The 13,995-nt window shown below is 42.1% G+C and overlaps 1 protein-coding gene across 3 annotated transcripts in view; it reads left to right on the forward strand.

The window, feature by feature from the left end:
- TTC29 (tetratricopeptide repeat domain 29) overlaps window positions 1–13,995 on the forward strand; it is a 244,286-nt gene that overhangs the window by 46,669 nt on the left and 183,622 nt on the right. For all 3 annotated transcript variants that reach the window (XR_002315255.2, XM_020901271.2, XM_020901272.2), the window contains exon 6: window positions 224–409. Coding sequence is in view for 2 of the 3 variants with exons in the window: in XM_020901271.2 (XP_020756930.1) it covers window positions 224–409 (186 nt within the window). In the remaining variant the exon portion in view is untranslated. The remainder of the gene's footprint in view (window positions 1–223; window positions 410–13,995) is intronic.

Raw genomic sequence — 13,995 nt, forward strand, 5'->3', positions numbered from 1 at the left:
AAGATTTTGTTGTTGTTGTTTTTCTCATGTGTACATCCTTTAATTAATATAACTAGTTTAATAGTTAAAACACATTAATTTTTACATTTCCAGTTTTTAAATAGTTAATCATGCTTTTAAAGAAAAATAGAAACTAAATGTCACTATATTGGTTTGCCATTTGAAGAGATGTGCCTTGAGACATTTTTCTAATGCATTTTCTGATGTTTTTCTCTCTTTGAAGAATACTTTGAAGAGGTCTATAATAACTTGTATGCTCTGGCCTGTTACTTCAATAATTCTGAAGACAAGTGGGTAAGAAACCACTTCTACGAACGATGTTTTAAGATTGCCCAAGTCATCAAAATTGATGGTGGGAAGAAAGAAGCCGAGGCGCGTGGACATATGGGGCTGCTCTTCGAGGAAGATGGTGAGTAGCCTTTTGCCAGGCTGCCCTAGGGGCTTTGGAGACTCTTGAGTCCAGGCAACCAGAAAGCATGTAGGGGTGGAGAAAAAGACCCGAGGCTTGGTGTAAGAATGTGAGTTGTGTGTGCTGTGTGCTCAGTCGTGTCCAACTCTTTGCCACCCCATGGCCTGTAGCCTGCCAGGCTCCTCTGTCCATGGGATACTCCAGGCAAGAATACTGGAGTGGGTTGCCATTTCCTCACCCAGGGGATCTTTTTGATCCAGGAATTGAATTGAGCCTCCTCTTGCGTCTCCTGCCTTGGCAGGTGGATTCTTTACCACTGTGCCACCTGGGAAGAATGTAAGTTATTCAGATTAAAAAGCAAAAGGATGTGACTTTGGACTCAGCCTCTGTATTGCTACACTCATACCCCAGCTTAGCACTCTGCCTAGAGTTCCCAGCAGCATCATCATGGAGACAAAACTTCTTCCCAGTCTTCCAAGTACATCTTTCATCCACATTACACCGTTTCAAATTATCTTTCCTTTCGTATAGACCTTTTCATTCATTTTAACTTGATTTCTCATGTTTGAAAATGGGAAAAAGGAAAGGCACATATGGTGATTTTCCTAACTTGCCAAATCCCATGTATACAATCTATAACTCAGATACCACTTGTTGTGGTTTTATAATAATTTCTGAAGGAAATGTTTCTTTATAAATAATGTCGTGCTTAATAATATTATATTAAGACAAGCCAAAGTCTGAGACAAAACAACAAATTCATCAGAAACATATTTCTTATGGTGGTTTAATAAGGATTGTGAGTAGAAATTTAAGAATTAAAGTTATTTGTGGAAGAATAGTGGTTAGATCATTTACAAACCAAATATATGGGAAGATGAAAATATTTGATCAGAAATAATTCTATTTCTCCCCTTAGAGCACTCTCATTTCCACAAGAGTTTTGGGCAATAGGGTTAAGTTAGAAAATATTTGCTGTTTTATGGCTAGAACTGCCTAGGACTTTGAGAAAGGAGCGGGGAAAAGGCTTTTGTGCCTCAGGAGATTGCACATTGTATTCTACAGCATGGTAGGTACTGGAACGTGGCTGATGGTCAAGGGCTGTCTTGGGTGATAGGTATGAAGAGCAGAACCATTCAAAGAAGTGAGAGATCATAGGTCCTAGATTCAAGGAAGGCAAGATGGAGCCAGAAGGAACTGGTGTGGGGAGGACTTCACTGGTAGTCCAGTGGCTAAGACGCCAGGCTCCAAATGCAAGGGGGCACAAGTTTGAACCCTGGTCGGGGAACTAGATCCCACATGGTACACAGAGAGGCCAAAGAAAAAAAAAAGATAAGATGTAAAAAAAGGAAAAAAAAAGGGGACTTGTGGGGGACATGAAAGATAGGTATAATTTAGTCAGGTAAAGAAACAGGAATATATTCTGTAAATGGAACTACATAGACCAAAGCAAAATTAGAGGAAGTGATAGGTGCAGCAACTTGGCTAAAGTGGCAAGTATATTTCTGAGCAGTGACGGGGACTGAGTGTGTATGGAAAGGCAAACTGGAAATGTGCCGGCGTTCAGAGTTTGGGCATCTGTCCCTTCAGTCTCAGGAGAGGAGTGCGATAGGAGTCTCGCTGTGAGACACCCCGTGGGAGGAGGACGGGGAATGGATAGGAAGCTGCTGCACTAATTCCGCCTTGAAGGAACAATCCAAGAGTATTTTCAAAGAATATATTTGAGCATATCCATAGCAAAAAAAAAACACAAAAAACCACAATTTTTTTTTTTTTTTTTGGCTGCACCTGTGGCATGTGGGAGGTCAGTTCCCCAACCAGCGTTTGAACTGGTGCCCCCTGCCTTGGGAGCATGGAGTCTTAACCACTAGACCACTAGAGAAGTCCCTGCAGGACAATTTATGATGTCTCAAAGCAAAGGATTAGCAACATTAAGCAATACCTCTACAACAGAGTTCTGTGCAGTCACGAAATTACAAATTAGAGCCAAATTCATTTGTTTAGCAAGTATTTGTTTAGGATCTAATGCCTAGAGATAAACAGCTAGCAAGATGGACAAAATATTTTCCTTGCGACACTAAGATTCTACTGGGAAAAACAGGCCTTGACCATTCCTAGCTATTGTAACATACGAAGTAGTGGTAAATGCTGTGATGAAAAGTAAGGCAAAGGAATAGGTAGCAGTTGCTACTTTGCATACACTGTTCACCTTTTAGAAGATGAGGCATGAAGAAGGTGAGGGAGTGAGCCTTGTAAAAACTTGGAGGAAGAGGTTTTAGAGAGAGGATGTGGGGAGTGCAAAGGGAAGGCTCAGCACTGTCTGGAACTCAGTCAGGAAGGTGGGGGATGAAAGGAGAGGAGCCAGGTTTAAACCAGGAGGCTGGGATCACATGGGAGCTTGTAGGCCAAGCAGAGGACTCTGGATTTTATTCTAAATTGTATGAAAAGTTAATGTGAAAATGTTAGTTGCACAGTCATGTCTGACTCTTTGCAACCCCTGCAGCCCCATGGACAGTAGCCCACCAGGCTCCTGTGTCCCTGGCATTCTCTAGGCAGGAATACTGGAATGCTGCCATTGCCTTCTTCTGGGATCTTCCCAACCCAGGGATCGAACCTGGGTCTCCCGCGTTGCAGGCAGGTTCTTACTGTCTGAGCCACCAGGAAATCTCAAAATATATATCAATTTAAGAAAATGCTCATGGTACATTAAAGAGGAAATAAGATCCAAACACAAGGTAAAATATATTTGATATGTGTTATGTGCCAACAAAGTGTTTAACAGTGGTTGTTTTTTGAATGTGGGGATCATACATAGGTGATTATAGAATTATGTACTGAAGAGTTATTACTTACTGTAATTGAGAAGTTACTTGTTAAAACTCGAGCCTATTGTTAAAAGTAAAGTTTAGTTTCTCAGTTTGTAAAAATGGAATAAATTCTTAAGTAAAATTCAAAAGTAAAATCTTTGCGTAAGCTTTTTAAAATGATTGTTCTCATTTCATAAGTGAGGTAAATACTTTTTTAAGCTTTTAAAAAATGATTAACTTTGTTTTGAAGGTGAGGAAACTGTGGCACAAAGAAATTGAGCTTGTTAGTGCTGGGGCTAGTGTTGACTCAGCTGGCTTCAGAGCCTGTGTTAGCAGCCACTGCTCTACGCAAACCAAGAATTGCTTTGCTTTCAACTGTAAAAATTCCTGAAAATTACACACTAAAGTATAATTTAACACTTTCTTGTTCTCCACTGTAAGTATATCCCTCAGATGTTGTCTGTCTTATTTTGTCCTTATAATTGGAACCATCAAATTCTCCAATTATGAGAATTCAAATAATGGAACTTTCAATTATGGACTCCAAAAAATAGAATTCAAGAAAGAAGTAACAAATAATATATGAAAATGAAAGCTGAAGAAGCCAGGGCTACCCTGATGAAAGTTTAAGTGTGGCCTCCTTGAGTTTCAGATAGCTACCGTAGACATATTCTGAACTTTTCTATACATTTTATTTCTGATTTTTAAAACTTGGTATGGTATTTTTTAATTTATTGCAGTAAAAAACACATAATAGAATTTACCATCCTAACTATTTTTGAGTTCAGTAGTGTTAAGCGTATTCTCACTGTTGTGTAACAATAGTTCTGGTCTCCAGAACTTTTTCATCTAGCAAACCTGGATTTCAATACCCATGAATCAACAATTTCTGATTTTTTAAAATCTGTGAATATGTTTGTATTGGAGGATTTATTAATTGTCTTCTTTATTCATTCTTCTATTCATTCAGTTATTCAACAAATGTTAGAGGTACTTACTAATGATTACTAATGCAATTAGTAACCATGGCACCATATCAAGTAGTGGCTGAGAGTGAAAATGAGTTTGGGAAATGTGATCAGGGTGGGGCTGCTGTGAGATTACATTCACAGGTCAGTGGCTTACTCACAATTAGATGCCCCGCCCTAGAGCATGATAAAATGCACCCAAATTCCATAATAAATAGAATATTTTGTCTATGAACCTATTCTTAAGTTAGATTGTGTGTGTGGTGTTTTTTTTTTTTTGGCAACTCCTTTTTGAAACATCTTAACTAGTTTTCTATGCCCTTAATCAGTTCGTTGGCCACAAGACCAATGCCTTTATTGCCTGATTAATAAAATGATTAGAGTTGATATTGATGAAAGTTTTAGAGATTAAGCTTATAAGTCCATAAGCTCATTCATTCATTCATTCATAAGTTCAATGTACTTATGAGGAGGATAAAGGAGGACTACTTAAGATATTGGACTGGAGTGCCATGAGGGCTCACCTGAACACAGGGTGTCCCTGAGGTGACGGTGTGTAGCTTCCGCATATCTGACCTGATGGGTCCAGACAAGCCCCGTGGAGGCACCGCAGCCACAGCTAGGTGGCAGCTGTGCCCAGAGGCAGGTGGCGGCCTCCTGGTTCCAGGGCACCCATTCAGGTTAAAGCAGGGTACCAGCCGGCAGATGGCAAAGGGCAGTTTGTCACAGTGCAGTGAAGCAGGCTGCAGTCCAGGGCATGGATCCAGCACCCTCGGGGAACTAAAGAGCAAATGAAGATGAGCAGAAACCATGTCATGGGGACTGGGCACCTGGTTGCAGTCGGGGCCATTGTTCGGCCCACAAGTACCCCGTGTAACCAGAGCACAAACTCTAGTCTCCACTGCTGCTGAAGGTGGTCCTGGTATGCACTGTGGACTGGCTTCCATTGACTCCAGGGCTGGCTGTCTATTCTCCAGTTCACATGTCTGCTAGGGTGGCAGGCATAGAGTACTCATGGTCTGACAAACACTTGTAGCAGATCAGTGGCCATGTCTTTTTTCAGAATTGTCACCTACTTGGAAGGACAGATGGACAAGCAGCATTCACACCACATCTGTGGAGCACTGGAGAAGGTTCTCAGACCCTGGGCTGGTAGGAAGCATTCCCAGACGTTCTAGAGCAGCACACAGAGGTCTGGCAGGGCTGGATGTCAGAGTCTGGGAGAGAGATGGTTTTCTAAGACATGTGATTAAGGAAATACCAGGCTTCTCCCTGGGTATGGTCTGGGACCATTAACAAGATGATGTGGCAGAACCTTAACTTCAGTCCTCTCTTGCCAGGTTTAGTTGTTGGGTCAGGGAACTAGGATCCAAGTCTTGCAGTTGCAGCTTTATTGGCGGTAAGCAAAGAACTGGTAGGGCTGAGCACATCAGCATTCAGAGTTGAGCAAGAACCAACAGCTGCTACCTTCCTTGCTTCCACTGATTTAGGATCTGAATCCAAGCCTTGCCTTTGACCAAATTAATGAACTTAGCACTGAGACTAGCCGGTTTCCTTGGAGTCTTGTAAGGGTTGAGTCTGTTTTCTGGGAGGGCTAACCTAGAGGATTAGAATTGGTCAAGGAAACCCTTGATTTCTATCTAGCTCTCGGTCCTGTCCCATCTCCCCCTAATTCAAAGAGGGCTGGCTTCAAGCAGCATCTCTCACTCTGCCAACAATCTATTCCATTTCAACTCATATGGACTTGGAGTGTAGACACCTCGGGAGACAGAAGGATGATTGCAGTAGACGTTGGGTGACCACCCTGGGTGCTAATCATCTTCCCTGAGAACAGGCAGGGGGAGGCCCTTGTAGGAACAGCTTGGGAAGTGCACATCTTCCAAGTTCCAAAGTTCTTCATCTGTAGCTGTAGCACAGGGATTGAGTAAAGGCTGACCCAGACCCACAGCGTTGACCCCAGATTCTCCTAGTGACTGGGACTTCTGAAGAAGAGTTGTACTGGTTGGCTTGCTCAGTTCAGAGCCTGCAATTTACTGTTGACAGCCAGTTCTTTGGACAAATTCTGGATGGTGTGTTCCAGTGGGGTTTGCCCAGTGTGGGGGGGGGTGCCCAGAAGGAACCAGAAGGAGAGTGGTGTTAATGAATGGCTCCCCCTCCGCCAGACCATCCAGTAGTGAAAGACAGATCCAACACAGGAGGCCACCACTATATGGGCTTCCCTGGTACCTCAGGTGGTAAAGAATCTGCCTGCAATGAAGGAGACCCGGGTTCAATCCCTAGGTTGGGAAGATCCCCTGGAGAAGGGCATGGCAACCCACTCCAGTATACTTGCCTGAAGAGCTCTATTGACCGAGGAGCCTGGTGGGCTGCAGTCCATGGCATTGCAAAGAGTCGGATATGGCTGAGGGACTAACACACACACACACCATTGTAAAGGCCTGTCCCCGTTACCATCTTGACCTCATGGGGGGTAGAATTTGGAAGCCCACTTTTCTTGTCTTGTACGTGGATTTGGTGGTGGTTTAGTCACTAAGTCATGTCTGACTTTTGCGATGTCATGGACTGTAACCCGCCAGGCTCCTCTGTCCACAGGATTCTCCAGGCAAGCATACTGGATTGGGCTGCCATTTCATTCTCCAAGGGATCTTCCCTACCCAGGAATCAAACCCAGGTCTCCTGGATTGCAGGCAGGTTCTTGCTTCCCTGGTGGCTCAGAAAGTAGAGAATCCACCTGCAGTGTGGGAGACGTGGGTTTGATCCCTGGGTTGGGAATATCCACTGGAGAAGGGAATGGCTACTCACTCCAGTATTCTGGCCTGGAGAATCCCATGAACTTTATGAGGTCACAGAGTCAGACACGACTGAGTGACTTTCACTTTCACTTTATCCTGCCTTATAATAGTCAGCCCTTTCCTAACACATCCTCCACTCATGGTAAGGAAGACGCCCCCTTTCATTTTATTTGCGTGAATTTTATGAGGGGCGGTAGTTCAGCTTTCCTCTCAGTGTAGTGCCCACTGTGTATTAGGTAATTACTTTCAAGATCATACACACACACACCACCAAAGGAATTCTATCACTGAGAATCCTAACCCCATAGGGCTTCCACTGCTAAGGATTGTTCAAAGCTAGTTGCTGCTAATGATCTCTAGCCAGCCATCCTGATGGCTGACCATGGTATCATTAGCATCCTCTTCCCCACTCCCATCTTGGTCTTTGATTTCTTTCCAGCCCCCTGACTTGCTTCCAGAAGGCCGTGTTATTGGCCTGGAGAGATGCCCAGTTTGCTGGGACAACTGCCATGCTAGCAAAGTAATTGGTCAGCCGCACTCACAGCAGGCCTACCAGAGCCGCGCTGCTCTGAGAAAACTCAGAGAGACAGGAGCGGAGCAGGGATACTGATCTCCCATTGCCCTTCCACTGGGTGCTCTGGGTTTAGGGAACTCTTGTCACACTCTTGGTATAACTGGGGACCAGACCCAATAACAACATGTCGTGGCAGAGCCTTGACACAAGCTCTGTCCTGTCACCCAGCGTTCATCGTGATGTGAGATCAGCCAGCCCTTCCCCTATGATTGGTATGGAGGAGCGGATGAGGTCTCTGCGTTGTGATTGCGATCACAGGATTGTTTGTTGTTTTAGCCCAATTACAGAGTATGCAAAAAAAAAAATAGGATATATCACAAGATTTGCCACGTAGGCATTCATAATTTGGGGAGCCCCAACCTCTTTCCTGTCAGGAGAGAACTCTAGGGTCTAAGCCTTCGCTATAGATCAGGATTCATTGCCCTAAAAACACTAAACGTAACTGGTTTCTTTGGAACTTTGCCAGAGTCCATCTCATTTTCCAGGAAACTAGTCTACAGGGTATCAGTTCTGGACAAGTTAACCCTTATTTGTTAAATCTGGAAGTTCTGTGTAAGGAGTGATGTTAATGTGCAGAAGCTTGGGTCAGATTATGGACACAGAAGTGCTATCCTTTAAAAACTAGGACAAAGTCGCTAAGACGGTAAGCTCAAAAGGATCTCTACCACCAAAGACTCGCTATTTTAAAGAGTGGCTCAAAGCAGAAGAATCAGTTAAACTAAAAGATCCCTGTGCTGTACAACATGTTCTCATTAGTTGTTTGTCTTCTGTGTAGTATCAATAGTGTGCCTGTGATGACCTGCATGGAAGGAAGTCCAAAAGCGAGGGGATGTAGGCGTATGTACAGCTGATTCATTCTGCTGGACAGCAGCAACTAACATGTTGTAAAGCAACTGTACTCCGATAAAAGTTAATTAAGAACAATTGAATGAACAAAAGTAGGAGAAGATCCTATTTCAGTCCTAGAAGAATGCCTGCTAGATGCTGAAATTGAGTGAGTGCTGGTCCTACCAGCGAGCAGACCCAAGGGCATACTGTCCATTCTGCTTGCCTTTAAATACCTAGACTACATATTCCTAATTGGGAGATGTAGAAAATGGAAGAAAAATAAAGCATTAATCTGAAAAACAAACCTATAAATGGAATAGTTAGAAAAATTCCTAGTATCTTCAGGAAGATACAAGAAGACAGAAAATTTAAGGATAAAACCAAATGAGACGACAGTGAGCCCCAGATGAAGTAAGGAAGGCTTTCAATGAAATCCAGATTTCAGTGAAATGAAATTATTCATAATCTCAGTGAAATGAAATTAACGGGTAGAATTAAACTACAGGATAGAAACAGAGGAGAGCAGGACTGTGCGCTCAGTCACTTCAGCCCTGTCCCACTGTCTGCAGCCCTGTGGACTGTAGCCCCCAGGCTCTTCTGTCCATGGGATTTTCCTGGCAAGAATACATGCCTTCCTCCAGGGGATCTTCCCAATCCAGAGATCAAACCGTGTCTCCTGCATCTCTAGCACTGCAGACAGATTCTTTACTACTGAGCCACAGGGAAAACCCTAGTGTGTAAAAATTTGACACAACGGAATATTGAATCAGTGGTGTTGAGGGCAGGCAGACTTGAAACGTTTTCCCAAAATGCACGTGAAAGACTAAGAAATGAAAACAATGACAGTGTAAATTTGGAAGTTTCTGAGATAGAATAGGTGATAGCTGAAATGAAAACAATAACCAAAGACATTTTAAGAAAGTTTTCTTGACCCCCCCGCAAAAGATCTGAGTATGCACACTGAAATAGCTCTCTATGTCCTAGTCAAAAAATAAAGGGAAAGATACGTAACTAGATAATTCTCAGGAAATTTTTTGAATGACTCAGATTAAGACAGATTCCCACCTTTAAATGAAGAGAAAACACAGATTGCCTGCATTGAAAGCAAAATTAGATAGGCTAATTTTTTTTCTCCTTTGCAACAAAAAATGCCATGAAACAAACAAACAAAAAGGTAGAGTCCAGGGGGTTTGAGGTTAGGGGAAAGAGAATGGGCTGCTATAAACTTGAGAATTTGCTACAGAAGTAAGTTCTATTCCCATGTGAAGCAACTGGAAGATATTATGCCATATTCTGTAACCCAACAAGAGATGAATCAAAGTTAAAATTTTTAAGAAGAAGGAAGTCCTAATATAAAAGAACTGACAGTATACACCGGAACTGGTTAAATATTAAGTGTATACAAAATATCGATAATTTTGGAGATAGAAAATACAAAGTATAAAAATTGTGTTGTATACAATATACATTCCTTTAAAGGAATGTTTAAAATTGTGTGATTTAAATTTTTCTCTTTATGATTTTTTAAACATTTTATGGTAATGTTAATTACTTCAATGTCTTATTTTAAGATTAAATTTTATAAGAAACAGTTAAACATAAACTATAAAAAATAGAAACTATAGGCAAGTATTTATTTTAGTCTTAGATGGGAAAGAACTTCGAAGCATAAAAACAATGGAACAAAGCATAAAGAAAAGTGATGGAATTTATGGAAAGATAATTATATCTTCTCATTGCTCCAAGTTCAGAGCTAATTCAGAAGAAATATGGGAATCAAACAGATCATAATTGCTAAGGCTAGTTGGGGAACAGAGCTTATATCTCTTCAAATCAAATCTGTTATCTCACAGAATTCATCATAACCACCTAGTTGCTGAAAGTCAGCTCATGCTCAGACTCTCCTGTGGGTTCTAAGCTTGTGCCTGTGAGCTTCAGCTTGGCACTTAAGAACAGAGTCTAGAGAAAATGAAAGTTCAGGATTTCACCAGATATATTGTTGTTCCTTCTCTGTGTTAAGAAGTAAACAGGGAAGGAGACAGGAGGTCCCCTCATGGAAATAGGAAGCTAGTGAAATAGCTTCCCCTCTTTCAGAAATATGGACAGATTTGATACATACTTCAAGAAAAATTATTGAAGACATATAATTAAAGAGAAACTAAAACTTGAAATTATTGGAAACAAATATGATGACAGATTAGTATAATTATTATATAAAGAATATTTACAAATTGATAAGAAGAAAATACTTAACACACATAGCATTAGTACAAACAAAGCTAGTGATGTGATGGGAATTCCCACTGAATTATTTCAAATCCTAAAAGATGATGCTGTGAAAGTGCTGCACTCATTATGCCAGCAAATTTAGAAAACTCAGCAGTGGCTACAGGACTGGAAAAGGTCAGTTTTCATTCTAGTCCCAAAGAAAGGCAATGCCAAAGAATGTTCAAATTACCATACAACTGCACTCATTTCACATGCTAGCAAGATTATGCTCAAAATCCTTCAAGCTAGGCTACAGCAGTACATGAACTGAGAAATTCCAGATGTACATGCTGGATTTAGAAAAGGCAAAGGAACCAGAGATCAAATTGCCAACATCTGCTGGATCATAGGAAAAGCAAAAGAATTTAAAAAAAAATCTATTTATGGCCTCATGACTATGCTAAAGCCTTTGACTGTGTCACAATAAATGATGCACATTTGATGAAACACAACAAGCTGTGGAATATTCTTAAAGAGATGGGAATACCAGACCACCTTACTTGCCTACTGAGAAACCTGTATGTAGGTCGAGAGGCAACAGTTAGAACTGGACGTGGAACAACAGACTGGTACGAAATTGGGAAAGGAGTGTATTAGGTGACAGGTATATTGTCACCCTGCTTATTTAACTTATGTGTAGAGTACATCATGTGAAATGCTGGGCTGGATGAAGTGCAAGCTGGAATCAACAACCTCAGATATGCAGATGATACCACCTTAATGGCAGAAAGCAAAGAGGAACTGAAGAGCCTCTTGATGAAGGTGAAAGAGAAGAGTGAAAAAGCTGGCTTAAAACTCAACATTCAAAAAACTAATATCATGACATCTCCTCCCATCACTTCATGGCAAATAGAGGGGGGAAAAGTGGAAGCAGTGACATGCTATTTTCTTGGGCTCCAAAATCACTGCAGATGGTGACTGCAGCCATGATATTATATGCTTGCTCCTTGGAATAAAAGCCATGACAAACTTAGCTTATGAAAAGGGAGAGACATTAGTTTGCTGACAGAGGTTCATCTAGTCAAAGCTCTGGTTTTTCCAATAGTCATGTATGGATGTGAGAGTTGGACCATAAAGAAGGCTGAGAGCTGAAAAACTGATGCTTTCCAACTGTGGTGCTGGAGAAGACTCCTGAGAGTCCCTTGGACAGCAGGAGATCAAACCAGTCAATCCTAAAGGAAATCAATCCTGAATATTCATTAGAAGGACTGATGCTGAAGCTGAAGCTCCAATATTTTTGGCCACCTGATGGGAAGCGCTGACTCACTGGAAAAGACCCCAATGGCTGGGAAAGATTGAAGGCAGGAGAAGGGGGCAACAGAGGATGAGATGGTTGGATGGCATCATGGATTCAATGGACATGAGTTCAAGCAAACTCATGGAGATAGTGAAGGGCAGGGAAGCCTAGGGTGCTGCATTCACAGAGTCATGCACACAAAGAAAATAGAATGACACGACTTAGTGGCTGAACAACAACAACTTATATACAATAATATACAATAAACTCTTATCCAGCCAGTCAAAATGCCATTTTCCAATGATTATAGTAATCAGAGCCACCACTTATTGAGAGCTATGTGTCAGTCACTGTAAAAGTGCAAATTCTGGCCAATGGTTTATGAGTACTCACTTCCAGGCTGAAGCTTGGAGGAGCAGCTATGAGTCCTTCCTTTTACCTTTGTTTTTGCCATGGTGGCTATGGAGGAATTATGATGAGATGGTGAAACCTTGAGTTGGAAGCAGCCTGTTCCCTGAATGAGCCTTTGATGGGAGCTGCTCAAGAGAGTCATCCAACCTTAAGGGGACTTCACCTGAACAAGAAAATTACTTTGTCTAAGCCCCTGGGATTTCAGGGTCTGTTTGCTACCATGGTGCAGCCTCATCTAAATTTGACTGATATAGTCTCCAACACTTACATGCCCTCCTTTGAATAAAGAATTTCACAAGTCCTGTGAAATGGCTTTTGACTATTTCTCTGAAAATGTCACACTAAAGCTTTCCTTTGGGATGTGATATATAATGTCTTGGGGGCTTCCCTGGTAGCTCAGATGGTAAAGTGTCAGCCTACAATGCGGAGACCCGGGTTCATTCCCTGGGTTGGGAAGGTCCCCTGGAGAAGGAAATGGCAACCCACTCCAGTACTCTTGCCTGGAAGATCCCATGGACTGAGGAGCCTGGTGGGCTATAGTCCATGGGGTCACAAAGAGTCGGACACGACTGAGCGACTTCACTTCTTCATATAATGTCTTTGTGCTTTTCCAAAAACTTCCATTTCAACATTTGAGACACTGTACTAATCTTTCTCAATTTACTAACATAACTTAGTCTCCCAAAAATTCCATTCCTATTTCTAATGTAGAAAACATAGATGCATTTTACAACACATTTCTATATTGTTTGAATATAATATATGAGCAACATATTTATGATCCAGAAAATAAAAATAGGTGACTTTTAAAGCTTGCTGATCTAGAATCACTCCATCACAAGTCTTCAGTAGTGTTTTGCCTGCTATCCAGGGTCCTAAACTATTTCAAGATCCCATGATTATCATTGAAGTGAAGTGAAGTCGCTCAGTCGTGTCCGACTCTGCGACCCCATGGACTGTAGCCCACCAGGCTCTAACAGCTACACTGGCTGTTAGCTATCTGAGGTCATTCCCGGAACGGGTTTTCACTGCTGAAGTACAGCTTTGGAGATACACATGTTACATGTAGGTCCTTGCCATGAGTGCTCAGACTCCCACCCTGTGCCTGTAGGGACCTTGTTGTGTTACTCACTCAGTCCCTGTCCAACTCTTTGCGACCCCACACAAAGACCACCAGGCTTCCTCTGTCCATGGAATTCTCCAGGCATGAATACTGAAGTGGGCTGCCATTCCCTTCTCCAGGGGATCTTCCCATCCCAGGGATAGGACCCAAGTCTCCCACACTGCATGCAGGTTTTTTTTGTTTTTTTTTTTTTTTAACATCTGAGCCACCAGGAAAGCCTAGAGACATTGGGTGACCTCAAACCATACCAGTATATCTGCTCAAAAGAAAAAAGCCCTGTAACCCTGCTCACCACCTAATATTCATAGGCTTCTGTATCCTTATATTTTTATCTTCCAGCTGCCCCAGCCTTGGGGACGTGATTCTGTGCAGGATGGTTGCCTTTCTCAACCTGTTTTCTCAAGCAACAAATATGATTGTTAGTGTTGACTTCATTATTATGAAAATGCCGAGATCTCAACCCACACATCCTACCCCTGAAGCAGAAGTAGTAACGCTACCACAGATCATGGCCTGTGGTAAAAGGAAAGCAGGCCGAGGATTTTATGCTCCCTGAAGTTCTACAGTCTCTCTCTCCC

Source organism: Odocoileus virginianus, chromosome 12, assembly GCF_023699985.2.
Source record: "Odocoileus virginianus isolate 20LAN1187 ecotype Illinois chromosome 12, Ovbor_1.2, whole genome shotgun sequence".
Classification (NCBI taxonomy): Eukaryota; Metazoa; Chordata; class Mammalia; order Artiodactyla; family Cervidae; genus Odocoileus; species Odocoileus virginianus.